Source organism: Apodemus sylvaticus, chromosome 10 (genome assembly GCF_947179515.1).
Source record: "Apodemus sylvaticus chromosome 10, mApoSyl1.1, whole genome shotgun sequence".
NCBI classification, from domain to species: Eukaryota; Metazoa; Chordata; class Mammalia; order Rodentia; family Muridae; genus Apodemus; species Apodemus sylvaticus.
The window spans coordinates 61,816,492-61,836,607 of NC_067481.1; the positions used below are offsets into that span (position 1 = coordinate 61,816,492).

General features: G+C 46.5%; 1 protein-coding gene across 4 annotated transcripts; it reads right to left on the minus strand.

Annotated features, from left to right (window-relative positions):
- Nucleotides 1–1,689: 1,689 nt before the first annotated feature.
- LOC127695376 (membrane magnesium transporter 2-like) lies at nt 1,690–20,093 on the minus strand. 4 transcript variants are annotated; one of them, XM_052197476.1, is made up of 2 exons: nt 19,923–20,093; nt 1,690–3,457 (listed from the first exon to the last, which is right to left on the minus strand). In XM_052197476.1, the coding sequence occupies exon 2, from the start codon at nt 3,281–3,283 to the stop codon at nt 2,912–2,914; it is 372 nt and encodes a 123-aa protein (XP_052053436.1). In that variant the 5' UTR covers nt 3,284–3,457; nt 19,923–20,093; the 3' UTR covers nt 1,690–2,911. The 4 variants fall into 4 exon arrangements, 3 of the variants coding, with proteins under 3 accessions (XP_052053436.1, XP_052053435.1, XP_052053437.1); XM_052197475.1 differs by having other exon boundaries at nt 19,887–20,093; XM_052197477.1 differs by having other exon boundaries at nt 19,883–20,093.
- Between the last annotated feature and the right edge of the window lie 23 nt (nt 20,094–20,116).

Here is a 20,116-nt window from a genome sequence, read left to right on the forward strand (position 1 = left end):
GAGAAAACACCTAACAAAAAGCAAACATGGAGAGAAAGGGTTTATTTGGCTTACAATGTCAGTCACAGTCCATTGCAAGAGAAGAAGTTAGGTACCATCTTCCACATCCAGTCAGAAGCAGAGAAATACATATACCCATGCTGCCTGCTTTCTCTCATGTACCCTCTTCCTGTCTTATGTCGTTCAGGATCTGCTCACTGCCTAGGAAATGGAGCCACCTATAGTGGGCTGTCTCCTCACATCAGTTAACAGTCAGGACAGTGCCCCACAGACAAGTCTGGAAAAGGCAATTATTCAATTGAGATTCTCTTCCCAGGTGGTTCTAATCTGTGGCAAGTTGACATCTAAAACTAACCATGGCAAGAGGCTTTCTGTGACGTGTTGGACACCACTGGGAACACTGAGCACCTACAAATGTTCTGAAGACACAGAGTAGACCGTGTGAAGGATGGCGATGAGGCTGGAGAGGCATGAAGGAGCTTGGCTCTGAAGGCACTCCAATGACGAGGATTCGGGCTTGATTTCGTATTCACAGTATGGAGGTGTTGGAAGTCTGAAGACAAAAGTTCTAAGTCAGAGTTGTGTAGCAGGAAGAACATTCTAAAGTCGGACTGGTGGTAACGAAAAGGACTGTACAGCTAAGGCAGGGATGTGGACTGTATCTGTAACATAGGTTATGTCTATGAGATGTTAAATGATTCAGTGGTATACTGAAGCCAGGACTGCCTGGATAGAGATGCGGAGACTGCAGATGACAGGTCTCAGCTCCCTTTTGGATGAAGATCAGGAAAATCCCAGGGAAGGGCAACAATATACAAGTAAGTAGAGAGAAGTACTCTCTAATAGAAAAGGGCCATGTATTCAACATGCTGGAGGAATGAATCTCTGGAGAGGTGATGTCAAAGGAGGAGGGTACCCAACACAGGGCTTCTCCTACTACATCACGGAAGCCAAGGGTGGGAGGGGGCTGGAAAGATGGCTCAGCAGTTAAGAGCACTGACTGCTCTTCCGAAGGTCCTGAGTTCAAATCCCAGCAACCACATGGTGGCTCACAACCATCTATAATGGGATCTGACACTCTCTTCTGGAGTGTCTGAAGACAGCTACAGTTACTTACATATAATAATAAATAAATCTTTAAAAGAAAAGGGGGGGGGAATTTCAGACAGGAAGGAGCAGAAACAGTGGTGAAAGCTTCAGACCAATCAACAGGGAGTCCTGAAGCGTTGGGTTCGGAGTGAATTGAGCCTTTTTTAATAAATACATATGGAAAAAACCCAAGTATGGTGGTGTATACCTTTAATCCCAGTACTTGAGACAGAGACAGGTAGATCTCTATGAACATAAGGCCAGTCTGCTATATATATCAAGTTCCAGGTCTGACTGTCTGCCTCTTTTTCTCCCTCTTTCTGGTGTGTGTGTATGTGTGTGTATCTATGTCTGTCTGTCTATCTCTCTCTCTCTCTCTCTCTCTCTCTCTCTCTCTCACATACACACACACACACACACACACACACACACTCAAACCTTTGTCTTCTCTCCAACATATCACAAGCAAGGACACCTCAAGCACTAGGACAGGAATGAGGGACACCACAAGGAACCAAGACAAACATGATCTGCCCCTCAGGGAGATGACATTCTTGTAAAAGCAGACCATAAGGACAAGTAAACAAAGCAGACACAGACTCAACCAACTGCTAGCCAAATTTATTTGGGGGAAATTCCATCTGTACTGAACATATGCAAGCATCTTATCATTATTCCTTAAACAAAGCAGTACAGCAACTATTTACACAGAATTCACATGGTATTAGGAATTAACCTGGAGATGACTAGAAGTCTGTGGGAGGGTGGGCAGGTATTCTGTGGAAATACTATGTCATTTTCTAAAAACTACTTGAGCATCGGAGGATTTTGTTCCAGTGCATGGTTGTAGCGTCAATCCTGTGTAGACAGCAGGGGACAGTTTTATATAAACACATTCCCTTCCTTGATTCTTGTCCTCTGACAAACCTTAATACATTTGTAAATGGCAGAATCTCATATGGAACCACAGCAAAAAGAGACATGGGCATATAATCAGACCACAGCAAGCAGCACGTGGAACTGGCTGGAACTAGGGGCAGCTAGATTGTCAGGGGCAAGGCTCTCCCCACCTCTTATGTGCACTGCTCTAGAATGCTGGCCTTTCTCTTCTTCACAGCTAGGCCTCGTCACCCAGCATGGAAGATCATCACCATCTCTGAGCTTATAGCTCACAGCAGCCTCCAGATCATCAGTCTGAGAACCCAGGAGGAACCCGGGGTGAGAGTCGGAATGAAGAATCAAATCACACATTGTGAAAACCTTCAAGTTCCTTCAAGTCAGTGAGCAGAGCTCAGGAGAGCCCACATGCAAGTTCAGTCTCAAAGGCTCAGAATACAAGAAGAGCTCACGTCTGGGTTTAGGGGACAGAGCCAGAGATCACTGTCTCAGTTCAAGAATGCAAAAGCACACCTTCCTTACTGAGGCCTTTTTGTTCGATTCAGCCCCGGGACAGACGGGGTGAGGTCCACCTGCAGTATCTGCTTTACCTGGGCCGAGATTCAAATGTTTGCCTCACCCGAAAACAAAGCCACAGTTAATCAGCTTTCTACAGCTGTGACAGGGTACCTGGCATAAATATCTTTTTGTGTCCTGTTACTTTTTTTTTCTTTCTTTCTTTCTTTTTTTTTTTGTTTGTTTTTTTGAGACAGGGTTTCTCTGTATAGCCCTGGCTGTCCTGGAACTCACTCTGTATACCAGGCTGACCTCGAACTCAGAAATCTGCCTGCATCTGCCTCCCAAGTGCTGGGATTAAAGGCACCACTGCCTCGCCTGTCCTGTTACTTAACTCGTAAAAAGCTGAATGGTGCTGTGATTTGAGCTTTCAAAACTTCAACCGTGCATCAGAAGCTGACATGCTGAGGTTTGAAGAATGATTTGTATCCGAACGCTGGAACATTCCACAGCCAGAACGGTGAAACACATAAAAAGACGGGCGGTTCCTCAAGGTGTCCAGTGTCATGTTCTGTAGTTCCGAAGTAGCATCCCTGTCTCTGAAGTCCCCCGCAGTATGAACCACGCCGTAACAGGTAAGCGCAAAGGCCAGAAGTGTCTGGAGAACTAGATCTGGCGGCAGCGGCTCATACTTCTTTTCTGTCAGTCGCATATGAGAACGATGCTGAGCAGCAGAGAAGGCAGCATGGGTGAGGGCAAAGAGACCGATGCCCACCAGCACCTTCCACAGCCGCGCCACCATGGTTCCGAAGGAGCAGCAACCCCAGAGCTAGCCTTCCACACTGGGGTAAATACGCTAAGAAAAGGAAAGACTTGTCTTGGATCACCGTCTCATCGGCCTCGTCGCTCTGAGCCTGTAGCAGCGCAGTACATCACAGTGGGAGCACTTAGCAGAACGGGGTGCTCAGCTCACGGGCTGGGAAGCGAAGAGAGAGAGGATCAGGACAAACCCCAATGGCTTAACCTACCCACTCGGCCCCCTCTTCTCCTCTTCCTGTGTATTACCGACAGCGTCTCACTGTGTAGCCCAGGTTGACCTCACACTTCTGGCAATCCTCTTGCCTCAGCTACGTAGGTATTGAGATTACAGATATTATTACACAGCCACATCCTGCTGGTCCTATCTCTTGGCTGCAACCAACACTTTAACACGCGGGTCTTGGAGTTAAGTCTTGTAGACCCAACTGAAGCACAGAAATAGCCAGAACAACGTTTAGCCATATATCTGGATATCCTGTGGCTCAATCAAGTTGGCTAACTGATTAACTGGATCAACTGGATCACACAGAGTCCACAGCCACTCAGAGGCAAGCTTGGAATTGACCACAGGCTAACCTCGGTTACAAAGAAAACTGGCTTGCTGTTCCTTTTTCTTTTCCTTCTCTCCTTCCTTCCTTCCCTCCCTCCCTTCTTTCTTTCTTTCTCTCTCTCCTGTCTTTCTTTCTTTTTTGGTTTTTTGAGACAGAGACAGGGTTTCTCTGTGTAGTACTGGCTGTCCTGGTCGTCAGAGATCTGTCTGTCTCGGCCTCCTGAGTACCGTAATTAAAAGGTATGCTCTTCTTAATCAGAGTTTTCTCCGCTTTCTAAGCTCCTTGTGTCAAGACAAGTCAGAGGGAATCTACCCATTTATTTATAGGTTTGGGAGTAACTTAGTCACTAAGATGAGGTAAGCTTCATGGCATCTGTTGACTTAAACATGAAAGTTCTGGCCTCTAATCCCAGCACCTGTGATTGATTCCTAGCGCCTATGGTAGCTTACAACTCTATCCAGGGGATCCACACCCTCTTCCGGCCTCTGAGGGCACCAGGCATGTATGTAGTACACAAATATACATGCAAGAAAACCAGAACAACAACAAAAAAACTCAAATAAAACTCCAGTTTCCTCCACAGGAACAAGACACGCATGTTGTGCACAGGCATACATGCAGGCAAAACAGCCATACACATAAAACAAATAATAAAATATGTGGTCAGGGCTTTTGCTTGTTTGTTTGTATGCTTTCAAGACGGTTTCTCTGTAGTCCTGGCTGTCCTGGAACTCAGAGATCTTCCTGCCACTGCCTCCCAGGTGCTGCCCCACCGATGCCTGGTTTGTTTTTAAGTCAGATTCAGCAGCAACATCTGTAGTCCCAGCACTCCTGTGGCAAGATGGAAGGCAGACACAGGAGAACTGTAAGCTTGAGGGCCAGCTAGCCCAGAATACATGAAAGGGTGAAAAAAATGGGACGGGACCCTGCCTCAACCAAGGGGAACGAGAGAATGAACTCCCAAAAGTTGTCCTCTGACCTCTACAGGCATGCTATGTGGCGCGCGCGCGCGCACGCGCACACACACACACACACACACACACACATACACGAACCGAGTAATAACAAAAACTACAACTTTTTTAAATGCCACCTATATTTCTAAGATGGGCAGCTCTCCCTATGATGACTCAGGGATCCAGGCTGTCATCTCCATCCTGCCAGCAGAAAGGGAAAAAGGGAGATGGCACACTTCATTCTCGATTATGTACCATTGGTGAGAACTAGTCACAGAGTCATGCTGCAAAGGAGGCTGGGGCACATCCTGGTCAGGGACTGTAATTTCCAGTGCTTAAAACAGCAGAGTACTGGGGTGGACAGCCAGGTCGGCTTTCTGAGAGAACTGGGTGGCAGGCACTTGGGTGCTCAGATTCTAGTTCTGTGTTGGACTCTTTTATTTATTCCTTTGTTTTGTCTATCTGTATATATGTGAGCCTCCAGCATGACTGGCACCCAAGGGAGGCAGAAGATGGTGTCAGATATCCTGGAACTAGAGTGTCGGATGGCCTTGAGTCACCATGTGGGTGCTGGGAACTGAACCTGGGTCCTTTGAAAGAACAACAAATGCTCTTAACTGTGTAGCCAACTCTCTAGCTCCCATATCCAGGTTCTTTACATTTGACCATTGACATGTTAGACTGAATTTCTCTTTAGAGAGAGAAGGCTGTACAGTGCATAGTAGGGTGTTTATCACCACCTCTGGCTTCTACCCATCTGATGCCAGTAGTACCCCAGCCCCAGTCCTGACAATAAAAAAGGTCTCTCCAGCTGGGCATGGTGGCACACACCTTTAATTCCAGCACTTGGGAGGCACAGGCAGGTGAGTTCATGGCCAGCCTGGTTTACAATAACAACACATAATAAATAAGCAAATAAGTAAATAAATAAATGTAACAAACTGTTTAAGTATCTCTAAGCACTAGAAAATATAGCCAGAGTTACAGAAGGTTGGGAACCACATGTGGGTTCCAGGATTAGACCTGGGACCTTGGCAACCACACCAGGGGCTCTAACAGCTGAACCATCTCTCCAGCCCCACAACTGGGGTTTTACAACCTCATGTGAATTGTTCTGTACAAACAGGCCTGAACTCCAGGTTTATGACTTTTTCACTCGTTATTTAGTTTAGAAATAGTTTGGAAATGATGACAGCTGTTCTTGGTTGTCAACCTGACTATATCGGAAGGAACTACACTCCACAAATAGAGGGCACACCTTTGACCTGGATCTTGAAGCAAGAAGACAACAGGAGACGGGGGTGTGTGTGTGTGTGTGTGTGTGTGTGTGTGTGTTCCTTCTTCTTCGTCTGCTTGCACTTATTGGCAGCACATTTCTTGGAACATCTTCTTCAGGATGCCAGCTTATATAGAAGACCAGCTGACACACCCAGCCTCGTAGGACTGAGCTGCCACTACATTCTTGAACTTCCCACTCACAGCTGGCCATTGTTGAGTTAGTTGGTCTACAGTCTGTAAGTTGTTCCAATAAATTCCCTTTAGATAGATAGATAGATAGATAGATAGATAGATAGATAGATAGATAGATAGATGGATAGACAGACAGACACATACATACATACATAGGTACATAGGTGGATAGATACATACATAGGTGATAGGTAGATGGGTAGATAGATACATACATATACACATACATATATACATACATATGTACATAGGTGGATAGATAGATACATAGATAGGTACATAGCTAGGTGATAGATAGATAGATAGATAGATAGATAGATAGTAGATAGGTTCATTCAATAAGTTCTGTAACTCTAGAGAACCTTAACACAAAAACCTTGGGCACAAAAATCACCCTCAACTAAGACCAATTGTTCTAGATAAGAAAGAAACGGTCAGCCTACCTGTCAGCTGGATACTGAATAAAATGAAATAGCATGTTTGACTTCTTTATCACTTGCAAAGCTCTGAGGATAGCTGTTCTGTTTTGCTCACAAAATTACTGACAGAATATCGGAGGTGCTGACTTGAAGACCCAGAGAGCACTGCACGATGTGTCTGTCCCTCAAGCTCTCGGCTGAACTATTCCCAGACTGGGATACCGCACTCACTGCTTGGCAAAGCCAGAACAACTGGCAAAGAAACACTCTGAGTCCTTTGCAACGCAGTGTGACCATCTGACAACTACAGAAGTGACTGAAGTGATGTGTACTTCTCTTCGCTAAGGCGAAGAGAGGTCTCTTCCCCCATGATTGGAATTACAACTCTTTTGTTTGCTTATTTTGTTTTGTTTTACCATGCTGGCTTGTCTGTAAAGAACAGTCTTTCTGGGCTAACTGTTACACATTCCCTGAAATTTCTATGCGGAAACAAGATTTTTTTTTTTTTTTTTTTTTTTTGGTTTTTTGGATTTTGTTTTTTCGAGACAGGGTTTCTCTGTGTAGCCCTGGCTGTCCTGAAACTCACTTTGTAAACCAGGCTGGCCTCGAACTCAGAAGTCCACCTGCCTCTGCCTCCCAGAGTGCTGGGATTACAGGCGTGCGCCACCACCACCCGGCTAAGATTTTTTTTAATTATTATTATTATTTGCCTAATTTAAGACAATATTTGTCAGCACCTAAGCAATTCTTGTTATTTTTGAGGGTGATGAAACAGACTCTTAGGAAGGACATTATTTCCAGGAAATGGACTAACTGTGATGATTCCTTAGGGCCAGTTAAAAACAGGAAGTAGTAACATCCAGGCAAGCCTTGGGATGCCAATAGTTTGCTTTATCTCCCAAACACCTAACAGCAGGGTGTTGCTTTGCTAAACAGATTTCATAGCTGTCACTAATGGGGGATTCCTTCATACTCCACGGAAAGCTCTGAGCGGAGTGTCTGGGCCTGGCTTGTAGTCCCGATGAACTCTAGATTTGCAGACTGCTACGGCTATGAAGTATTAGTTTCTATATTCATAAAAACATACAAGGTTCTAGAAACTCAGTAAAGGTGGTTATTGGAAAAATAACTTGATTGCAATGAAATGCACGGCATGATCAATCAATAAGGATTCACTTGAAACACAACTGGAAAGAGACTATAGCTGCGGGAGTTTCTGAAGTGTTCCTGCTGAGCGGAGCAATTTAGATCTGAATACTCGTGTTTAAAAAGATTTTTGTTTTTAATTATGTGTACAGATGTGCCTGTGTATGTGTGTATAGTCCCTGTAGAGACCAGAAGAGGGCAATCAGTTCCCCAGGCACTAGAGTTACAGATGGGTGCTGGGAACCAAACCGGAGGCGGACAGAGGGGGCGGGGCGTGAAGCTCTGCAACCCACCCCCCCACTTCTCTCCAACCCCACAACTGGTTTTTCACAATCCCACGTGTGTTACTCTCTACAAACAGGCCTGAGAACACCAGCCTTTATTCTTCTTTCACTTGCAAGTTAGTTTAAGAACCATAAACAAATAGAATAACTGGTGGCGTATATGGTTCAGTGCAAGTCCAGAACTCTGCCCAGATACCTTTCCAGGCCCTGTGCTGGCTGAGGCCTCCTCGGTCACCAAAGAATCAAGTGTAGAGATGGAGTGTACCAGGAAGTGCTCGTACCAGACACTGATTGAAATCTGTCCCTCCTCAGCCAGCAAAATGTAGTGAAAATATTTTTACTTTTCAGGATTCCAGTGGTGTATCGGCTTTCCATACAGGCTCCCAGGCCCCCTAGGAAGAACTAGCCGCTCATCACATGTCGCCTATAGATCTTTGTTGCTCTGAACATTTTATATAACCTGCCTGCATACACTGCTTATAGTCCCTTCCAGTCCACGAATCTTACTCTCATTGAGAAGCCTCATGCCTTGACATAAGACCATTCATACAAGCCTCAGTGTACAAAAAGATCTAAAAAAGCCAGAGAGATGGCTGCTCAGAGGGTAAGAGCACTGGCTGCTCTTCCAGAGGTCCCAAATTCAATTCCCAGCACCCACATGGTTGCTGTAATGGGATCTGATGTCCTCTTCTGGTATGTCTGAAGACAGCTACAGTGTACTCATATACATAAAATAAATCAATCTTTTTTTAAAAAGGGATTTTTTAAAAAGTTTATTTCACAAGCAGCTGCTGCTGTGTGACTCTTCCTTCCGTGGGGGTAAAGCTCACCAGGACACAGGATCCATGAACGCCGCCATGTTTAAGCATTCACTCAGTTGTTTCACATTGCTCTTTCCATCTTTGCAGAACCAACATTCTGTGACAGACATCCACACTCCCCTCTTTCTGTGAGACTCTATGAATGTGACCACACTAGGCATGCCTCTAAGTGGAGTCGGACAATATCTGCCACTTTGTTACGGTTCATTTTACACAGCACAGTTCATCGATGTCATACTATGAATCAGAATCTCCTCTTTTTTATGGCGGAATGTAACTCCCTGCATGACTACATGACATTTTTATGTAACTGTTTGTGGCTAGGTCTAGGTTAGCCCCACCTTCTGGCTCTTCTGGATAAGTTATGAGGGTTTTTGTTGTTGCTGCTGCTGTTATTCTGTTTTTTTGCAAGACAGCATCTCACTATGTACTCCCTGGGATGACCTGGAATTCACTATGTAGACCAGGCTGGCCCAAACTCTCAGTGATTCCTCTGCCTCTGCCTCCCAAGTGCTGTGACCAAAAACTAACACAAAAACTCAACAGAAACACAGAGATACAGATACTTAACAGAAAAGGAAGTAAGCAGGTGTATCAAGAGGTAGTTGACCTCTCTGGTTGGCTGTCTTAGTCAGTTCATGCCTCCATAAAAAACCCACAGTTCCTTGAGTGCTCAAGGAACAGGATTTATCCCCGACAGTTCTGAAGGATGAAACTAAAGGGTACCACGTGAAATTCTAGTAAGGAGTCTTCCCAGCTTCCTCCTTACTGTGTTTGAAATGGCCTTTCCTTAGGGACATGAGGGGACACAGTAAGCTCTTCCGTTACAAGAGTTCAACCCTCTAGACTTCATCTAAACGCTAATTACATTCCAAAGGCCAGTCTCTAAATAGCATCACACTGAGGCTAAGGCTTGCAGTGTGTGACTGTTGAGAGGAAGCGATTCAGTCTACAGAGATCCATCCCAGGTCCCCCAAATTTATTCTTTCTCTCTTTCTTTCTTTCTGTAAATGAATGCAGAGGGGATGGATGGATGGCTCAGCAGTTAAAAGCACTGGCTGCTCCTCCAGAGGACCCAGGTTTGACTCCCAGCACCCACATGTCAGCTCAAAACAATCTATAACTCCAGTTTTAGGGGAACCCATCCCCGCTGGCCTCTGAGGCACCCACATGCATGTGCACATACCCATTGGCAGGCACACACACCCACATATGATTTAAAAACTAAAAATAAATCTTTTCTTTAAAAGAAGAAGAAGATGGGGTTAGAGAGATGACTCAGCGGTTAAGAGCACCGACTGCTCTTCTAAAGGTCCTGAGTTCAAATCCCAGCAACCACCTGGTGGCTCACAACCATCCATAACAAGATCTGGTGACCTCTTCTGGAGTGTCTGAAGACAGCTACAGTGTACTTACATATAATAAATAAATCTTAAAGAAAAAGGATTTTTAAAAAAAGAGTGGATTATTATAAAAAAATCTATACAGCAAGATGGATTTTTATAAAGTTAAAAGTAACCCAAAGCAAGAATAGATACCCTGTAAAAACATACACAGAATACAACTGCCTACGGGATATAGAAACCACTGAACCTGGAAGCACAGGCCCCCAATCCCAGCGGTTCAAGGCGTGCCTGAGTCACGGAGGAGGTCAAGGCCAGCCTGAGTAATTTAGCAAAACACTATCTCAAAATAAAAGTGTAAACAGGAGCCTGGGGATATAACTCAGTGACAGAGCACCAACCCAGAAAGCACTGAGCCCTAGGCTTGACCCAGCACCAGAAACAACAACCAAAGCAGTAGAAAAGAGAAAAGGATGAAGGTCAGATAAAGCAAGATCAGACTGGTTTTGAGCTGTAAATGCTGGAAATTTTCCATTTAAGTCCATTTAAAATAATTTAAAAGAGAAAGCAAAGATTGATAGACACCAGATTCAGGACAATGGGATACTTCTGCAGTAGGAGGCAGGATCTTGGGGTGGAGGAGAAACCTACAGTTTCATGTCTCTTCCTGTGTCTCGTATTAGTCAGCTTTCTGGTACTATAACTATAACTACTATAACGAAATGCCTGGTAAACAACTTACAAAGGTGAACAGCTTTTGGGGGCTCACAGATTAGAGGTTGAGGTTCCAGCCCATGGTTCCACTGCTTTTGTTTCCCCTACATTTATTCTATGTGTGGGGGTGTTTTTGCCTGCATTCAAGTCTATGCACCACTTGTATGCATGGTGTCGTCAGAAGCCAGAAGAGGGCATCAGATCCCTTGAGACTAGAGTTACAGACAGTTCTGAGTTGCTGTGTGGGTGCCAGGGATCTATCTGGGGTCTTCTATAAGAGCATCCAATGCTCTTGACCACTGAGCCATCGCTCCAGCCCCTCCACTGCTTTTGAGCCTATGACAGGGCACGGCACGGCATGGCAAGAGTAGAGGGAGCTGCCCATTGCAGCTGGGAAATGAAAGGAAGCATAGGCAAGGGATAAATCCTCGAAGGACACGCCCACGATGGCCTAATGCGTCCCCACAGGCCTCACCTCTTACAGGTTCCACCAGATCCTAAGAGAGCTAAGCCTGGGACCAAACCTTTAAGAGGCATCCCAGGTCCAAATCATACCATCCCAGATCAGCTGCCAGCTTGGTTTTGTTTTGGATGATGAGTTGGTGAACTCCTATTATAGAACACACTAGATAACGAGATTAAGGCAGGCTGTGCATGGAGCACTGAAAACCCAATTAGAGAGCAGAAAGGAAAGCATGAAATCATTGTTTACGGCTCTTGGCAGCACTAGGTAGGTGGATGGGATGTGCGCCTCTGATGCGGGAGACTCAGCGGCTAGTTCTCCTGTCCTTCCCTGGCTTGTCCTCCCTAGAAGGCCATTTCTCTCACTAGCATCTCTGACCGTCTGACTGTACTCCTGATTAATAGAGGCACTGGATACTTGGGATGTCACACCAGTGGCTGGATTATATTACCCAAACCTCAGGCTAACCAACAGGGGTTTACATTTGTGCCTGGCAGATGCCTTTTTTTTTAGAGACTGTAGTGGTTAATATTGACTGTCAACTTGCCAGGATCTAAACTCATCTAGTGGACAAACCTCTGGGTGTGTCTCTGAGACGCTTCTAGATTGGGTTAAGAAAGGTTGGAAGATCCATCCTAAAGGTGAGTAGCACCATCCCACTGGCACAGGACCTAGACTGAATAGAATGAAGAAAATTTTTTAAAGTTTTGTCAGCCGGTGGTGGCACACACCTTTAATCCCAGCAATGTGGGAGGCAGACCTCTGAGTCTGAGGCCAGTCTGGTCAACAAAGGAAGTTCCACAACAGTAGGGCTACACAGAGAAAACCTGTCTTGAATAATAAAAAAATCATATATAATTATGTATACATATGTTTTTTTTTTGGACAGGGTCTCTCTACTATGTACCTCTGGCTGTGACCTAAAATTTAGAACTTGCCTGCCTCTGCATCTTCAGTGCAGAGATTAAAGGCGCATACTATCATGCTCAGCCAAAAATATAAGAAAAATTAAAATATGAATAAATCTAGTAAAGTGCCAACATCTATCTTTCTCTCTGCTTCCTGACTGCAGATGTGATGTGACTGGTCACCTTGTGCTGCTGTGACTTTGCCACCATCATGATTATATACTCTTTTTTTTTTTTTTTTTGGTTGTTGTTGTTTTGTTTTGTTTTTCAAGACAGGGTTTCTCTGTGCAGCTCTGGCTGTCCTGGAACTCACTCTGTAGACCAGGCTGGCCTCGAACTTAGAAATCCACTGCCTCTGCCTCCCAAGTGCTGGGATTAAAGGCGTTTGCCACCACCCAGCGATTATATATTCTTGAACTGTTGGCCAAATAATGGCTTCCCACGTTAGACTGCCTGTGACAGTTACTTTGTCAGAGCAAGGAGAAAAACAGTGAATAAAGGGACCCTAAAGCATTTTACCCAAATGTGATAGAGAAATAACTAACTGGGCTCCTGTGGATAGATACCCCCAAAAAGAGACAAGTCTTCCTTCGAAGAGAAAAATGAACCTGTCCAAAAAAAAAGTTCTTCAATATTTGGAGAAGCAGCACAAAGGAAACCTTGTTCAAAATTAGGTCCTCCAATTAGGGACGTCTACAAGGGACTTTCCAGTACAGGGAAGAGATGGCACTTAACCCTGACTGCACCACAGACAGGGACCGGATAGCCAAGGGCACGGGTAAGGTCAGTGGATGGAAAATTACCAAGAGGAAATAGGAAAAGTAAGAGCATGTCTGGCTAGACTGACCTGACGGGATTCCTACTGAAGACAAGCCAGCTTGAACAAGCACCACCTTGGCTTGGTGCAGAATAAAAAGCCTGCTCGTGGGAGCAATCAGATAGTGAAGCAGAGGGCTCTGGCTAAATGACCTTGGCAGAATTCTTTGCTAAAACCAGATCTTACAAGGAAATATACAGACAGGTAGGAGAGAGTTCGAACTAAAGAGATTGACTAAACTTGATCAAGCAGAAGATTGCTTTCAAGTAAGAGACAGAAAAGCCCTTTGTTGTATGATAGGCGGAGGCACTGATGTCCACCAAAGGTCAGCACTAAATTCTTCTCAGTCTGCAAATGGTCACGAGACTGAGGAAAGAAAAACCCACACTGGTTTTCTCCCACACCCTGCTCCTCTCGCTCTAGTGTGGTGGCCCCAGAGCAGAGGTGAGTGGGAGCCTCAGTGGAGGTGTAACAACTCCTCCTCAATGCAAATGCCCTGAGTCACTTATGCAGTGCTGAGAACAGCACGCACTTGTTGTTCTTGTGGTCAGCTGCCACAGACACCAGAAAGGGGCTGGGGGGACAGGGTTTGCTCTTTTGCTCTACTCACAGTTCCAGCCAGTCTCATCATGGAAGGGAAGGCAGGGAAAAACAAGTTAGTCCATGGCAGCAAGACCACATGGAGGAAGTTTGAGATTGCCAACCCTCATTATCAACCTGACTGGATTCATAATCACCCCAGAGTCCTAGACAGGATAAAGAGGAAGAAACAAAAAAGTGGGCTGGGCATGAGTATTCCGCCCATCAGACCTGACACTCCAATCACCACGCCTCTCTGCCTCAAACTGTGAATGGAGAAAAACCCTCTTCCCTTCCACCCTCTCCCCTTCTCCGTCAGGTGTTCTGTCACAGCAACAAGCCGTTAATACACAGCTATCCCAGTCAGTATAGAGCAAAACCAGAACAGGGAAGTGGGAAGGGGTGGATGGGAGAACAGGGGGAGGGAAGGGGGCTTATGTGACTTTCGGGGAGTGGGGGGCCAGAAAAGGGGAAATCATTTGAAATGTAAATAAGTAATATATCGAATAAAAAAAATACACAGCTAACACAGCTATCCAAGGCATGGCAGACTAGGTAGGAAGCAGAGTTTCAGTCATTAACTTAGAGTTCTCCCAGTGTTTCAGGTCCTGCACTACGCAGGCACTGACGGACAGCAGCCTCCGCTAATGACAACTCTATTACTATAGCATCTGGCAGTGGCAGAGGGACTTCTGTGACATCTGAGCTTAGGCAGAGGGACTTCAGTACACTCAAGATGGACACCTGATCTTAGCTAGTAGGAGGCAAAGGAATCCAAGAAGCCATCCCAAAGAAAGCAACAGCAAGTAAAGCCTAAAAGATAAAGAGGGAAGGATATCTGAGGAAGGATGCTGTGTGCAAGCAGAAGCACCAGCGATGCTACTGTTCCCAATACAGTCACCAAATGTGTGCATGGAGGCCTCACATGAAGGTGACACCTAAGTCTTGGGCGATGGCGGAATCTCTGCTAAGGAGGAAAGGACGGTGGCATCTGGGAAGACTGGTGCGTAATATGAGTGACAAGAGCAAACAGGAAGAGGGCAGGACAGCTCCTTAGCATTAGCAGCTTGCAGTGAAGGTGACAGGAAAGCCTGAAGAAGGGAGAGTGTTATTATTTGAATTTTAAATGTCCCCAAAGTTCCATACATTAAGCTTGGTCTTTAGGTGACACTATTGGAAGGCAGTAAAGCAAGCATTAAGAGGTGAGCCCTAGTGCAAAGTCTTAGGGTCGCTGAAGTCACAGCCCTGGAACGGGACTGGGGAACACTGCTACTTCCTCTTCCACCTCTCAGACTCCAAGCGAACAGTTCTGTCCCCACATGCACTCCCGCCATTGCTACCCAGCACCAAAACAGTGGCCTAAAAGCTCCCTGGTCACAGACTGAAAACCTGTAAAATGAAGCTATTGGATGTGTCAATTGGCACCTATAATCCCATCATCTGTGAAGCTAACCCAGGACTGCAAGTTTGTGTCCAGCCCAAACTACATACTGAGACATTGTCTGGAAGGGAGAAAAGATTGAAGTTTAAAATAAAAACAAGAACTGGAGAGACGGCTCAGCAGCAGAGAGCACATACTGCTTATGCAAGAGACACAGTTTAGTTCCCAGCACCCAGTTCCGTGGCTCAGGACCACCTGTAGCTCCACCTCCAGGGAATCTGGTGCCCTCTTCTGGCTTCCAAGGATACCTGCACTTGGGTGTACATACCTATACACTGATGCACACACATACACACACATAATTAAAAATAAAATAAATCAAAAAATAAATAAAGCCGGGCGGGGGTGGCACATGCCTGTAATCCCAGCACTCTGGGAGGCAGAGGCAGGCGGATTTCTGAGTTCGAGGCCAGCCTGGTTTACAAAGTGAGTTTCAGGACAGCCAGGGCTATACAGAGAAACCCTGTCTCAAAAAAACCAAATCCAAAAAACCAAAATAAATAAATAAATAAATAAATAAATAAAATCATGAACCCAAATCAAGCTTTTTCCTTTATAAGTTGATTCTCTCAGATACTTGCTATAGTAAAGAAAAGCTGGCTGACAGAGAGGGGAGCAAGAAGAGAAGAGCGTCAAATGGACAGATCCTCGGCCAAGGCAAGAGCTGTGTATCAGCCAGAGACATATTTTAAAATGAAGACGAATGACATGAAGTCCTAACAACACGGGCTTTCCATTCAGACAGACCTGAGTTCAACTCCTCAGCTCTGCCCTTCACCGTCTGTGAGACCTTGGGCAAATCGCTTAATCCAGCAAAGACTCCATTTCTTCTTCACCTGGGAAATTGGGGACCATAAAGAAAGCAAAGCTCACAGCTGCTGAAAGGAGGGAGTGGCACACTGTGTGCAAATGATGCAACCCAAAACATAGCGTGTGGAGAGCCATGGAGAGCGGGAGAACCAGACTGCAGAGGGAGCCGGGAGCTTCAGGCCTTGATGCTGGCTGGCGTTAGCAGACGCCATTAGTCAGGTGCAGGTGATCCAATGCTCACTCGCCCCAGGGTCCCTGGCCTGGCCCTGACAGTGAGCAGAGTCCCGAGTGCTCCAGAAGAGGACGTGCTCACTGGAAGAAGGTGACATGCCCGCTGGTAAAAGCTATTCCTCCGGGAGCCCAGCGCGCTCTCACACCTTGAGGATGGAAAGACCCTGCCGCCTCTTGACACCTGAGCCTCTTCTCAGTGTCCTGCTTCTAATGGGCACACCTGAAGGGTGACAGCTGACTGCTTCCTTTATGCGCTGTAGATTCCCTCCTCCCCAAGCTCAGCTATGACACAAACCATCTGCGCGTGGATCATCCATCTGGGCCCATCACACTGCCCCTGCAGGACTCGGAGGCCAGAACTTTGCAAATATGCCGACGCCCCTACCATTTTCTCTGCCAGAGCGGTAAAGTCCTGGTCTCTACTCTCAAAGTCTTGTGTCTTCTACCGAAAACCACAAGCCATCGGCAAGTTCACTTATTAGCTCATAAACTAAAAAGACCCAGCGCCATCAATGTGTGCACAGTATAAAAGCCATGAGTGTAAACCCTGTGTGAAAGCCATGGCAAAGCCTACAATGAGGATTCAGACGGCACTGTTTGCCAGTAAAGGACAGGGGTGAGACAGAGGGCTCTAAAGGACTCAGGAAGAAAAGGCACACAAGGCTCTGGGCTCCATCTCCAGGAAGTGCAGGAGGAAAGCTACAGAGTAGTAGTCCCTTTTCAGTCTTCCGAATTCCCCAAACTGTCCTGGAATTCCCTATGTAGCCTCAAACCTCCCATCCTACTGCCTCAATCTCCCAAGAGCTGGAATTCCAGGGGCGCACCATCGTGCCAGACTAGAAGAAAGCAGTTTCAACAAAAAAAAACGAGTAGGCAACATGATCTGGAGCTGCCTCTGAGTGAGATGAAGACTGAAAAGTAGCCACTGCATTTAGCAACTAGGTCACTGGCAAGACACAATCCGGTGATGTGGTGTGGCCAGAAGCCAAACCATAGTGAAAGAAGAATGGATGGAGGTGAAGAAGTTGTAACAATGAATACGAGGCATTTGTTACAAGCTTAGCTGAAGCAGGGTGGGGGTGGCACTGGGGAGGAGGCAGAGGCAGGGGGATCCCTGATTTGAGGCCTACAGAGCTAGTTCCAGAACAACTAAGGCTACACAGAGAAACCTTGTCTTAAACAAACAAATAAAAGCTCTGCTGAAATGGAAGGGCCATTGGTAGCAGGAACAAATCAAGGCAAACTCAACTCTAACACCTCTCTCTCTCTCTCTCTCTCTCTCTCTCTCTCTCTCTCTCTCTCTCTCTCTCTGGTTTGTCTTGGTTTTGTTTTGTTTTTCTCAGACAGAGTTACTCTGTATAATAGCCCTGGCTGTCCTCACCTTGTAGACCTAGCAGCGGCCTCGAGCTCACAAAAATATACCTGTCTCTGCTCCCGAGTGCTAGAATTAAAGGTGTGCACCACCACACTTGGCTTTTCAACTTGTCTCTTAATAAATGGAGAGGATTTGAATGGCCATCACTGAGAGCAAGGCCAGAAAGAAAAATTGGGAGAAAAAAAATAGCAGAAGGGTGGATTCAGAGGAAGACTGACCTCAGACCCTGGTGGGACTGCATCTGCCCCAGTTATACATCCTCAAGCAGGAAAACCTGCTGGCTCAGGTTTGAGATCTGTCTCCAGGTGGGTGGCATCCACTCCCCACTGAAAGGGGCTCCATCAGCAGGAATCCTTCACAGCTACTTCCCTGGATGGTCATACAGGCCAGAAATGAGACCCAGGAGTATTTCCCAAACCAGACTCTCAAGATGCGAGTCAGTGTCCTCTGCACACAAAAGCTAAGCACTTTTGAATGCAATGCTAACCAGCTAAGCCAGAGCAGGGTTCTCCAAGAACATCAGAGAGTGGGCTGCAGAAAAGGAACTTGGGGAGACCCAAGGCCTCATCCTCAAGGTACTTGGGGTTGACAGAGAAGACATATTTGGGAAGAAGGAAAAGAATTCTCACTTGTACAGCACCTCTGCTTGGAGTTCATCTGTTGATAAGAATCCCTGTGTGGCCCAACTTGTCAGTCTCCTGAACCCTCTTCCCAGCCCACTGGTGCATATCCTTGTAGAATCCAGTTCCCGCAAAGAGTTTTCTCAAGTCAGTTTAGGAAGAACTACTCCAAGTGGCTGATCACCTGCAGTGTCTGATGAGGTTTCTCCTCTACCAGCCTGCAGAGAGATGCTGATTGGCTCTGTCTTCTGGCAATTCAGTTGCGCCAGCTTAGCCAGAATCCCCTTATATAGACAGGTGGTGCTTCCCCTTTGTCATTTCCCATCCATCACCACCCACCCAGCTGCTTCGCTCTAAACTCAGAACCAAGCTCAGCCACTCTCCCCTAGTGCCAAACCCTGCTGAAGATGGTCCTAATAACAAGTGTTGTTACATTTATTTTTTTCAAAAAGTATCCACTGGGCTAAGAGACAGCTCAGTTGGTCAAGTGCTTGCCTTGCAAGCAGGACCTGAGTTTGGTATCCATGACCCATTTTAAAAAGAATTAAGCTCTAAGTTAATTTTAAAATTTTAATTTATAAAATATTTTGATTTTTTTAAAGAAAAATTGCCACACACCCCTTTAATACCAGCACTCAGGAGTCAGAGTCAGGTACATCTGTAAATGCGAGGCCAACCTAGTCTATGTAAAAGGTTCCAAATTAGCCAGAGATACATAATGTGACCTATCTTAAGAAAAAAAAAAGTCTTGTGGTAGCATTCACCTAATAATCCTAGGCTAGGCACCCAGGTAAACGCAAACACACACACACACACAAGGGCCTGGGTAAAAACAGACACAGAAACAAAGACAGACACACCACACACACACACACACACACACACACACACACACACACACACACACGAGCCTTCCAATTCTTGGCATTACTATGTTACTATCCTAACCTCCCACCTCCCGCCAGGGAGCTGGAAGCCCAAGGCTTTCCTGATACCGATCAGCAGATCAGCAGAACAGTAGACTCCAGCCCTCTGGCCTAAAGCAGCACTAGGGACCTAAGAAAGAAAGAAAAAAAAAATGACAACAAACAAAACTGCTGCCCCTCCTACAGCTGAGAACAGGGCACGTGGGCCTCCAAAGTACCTCATCCAAGCACCATAGGCTGGGGGGAGGGGGGGATTGGTAGAAGAAACCCGAGAAGGCAACAGGAATGTCTAACCAGAAGCCTCATTTCCGCTTTGTAGTAGTAGCAGGAAGACTTAAAGGACCCCTCTCAGTGTCGGAGGGAGAACGAGAATGCAGAGTTCACAAAACTGGAGTATCCAGGTCTGGGTCCGTGCACCAGCTACCATCACCTAACCTGAAAGCCACTGGGGCTCCAAGAAACGAGCATCAGAACTACCCAAGATGCACATTTCCAGGCCCTGAGAAGAGGCTTGCTCAGTGGGCATGGAGCCAGGCCTGAGATACTGCGCTTTAAACCAGCACCTCGGACAATCTGGGGTACTAATTCTCTGCAGAGCCCACTCTTGAGAAACTGGATTCTGGGGCGAACAAGACCTCCAAGTTCCAAAGTTTCCCTTCCTCGCTCAGCGCAGCGACCTCCTCCCACCACCCTAGCCCCGGGCCTCACCTACCCGCGCAGTCACGAAAGCATCGGGGAACTCACTGACCTTTGCCAGGAAGCTGCGGGCCCCAAAAGGCGCAGCGCGGTATCCGGCAGGGGGCGCTGCACCAGGGACAAAGCAGGGCGGGGGCGCTGGGCACCCCTAGCCCAGAGACGCCCGGCGGGAAGGAGCGGGCTCCGGAGAGGGAGGGAGACACGCGGCGGCGCGGGGGCGGGGCGGCCGGCGGGGCGGGGCGGGGC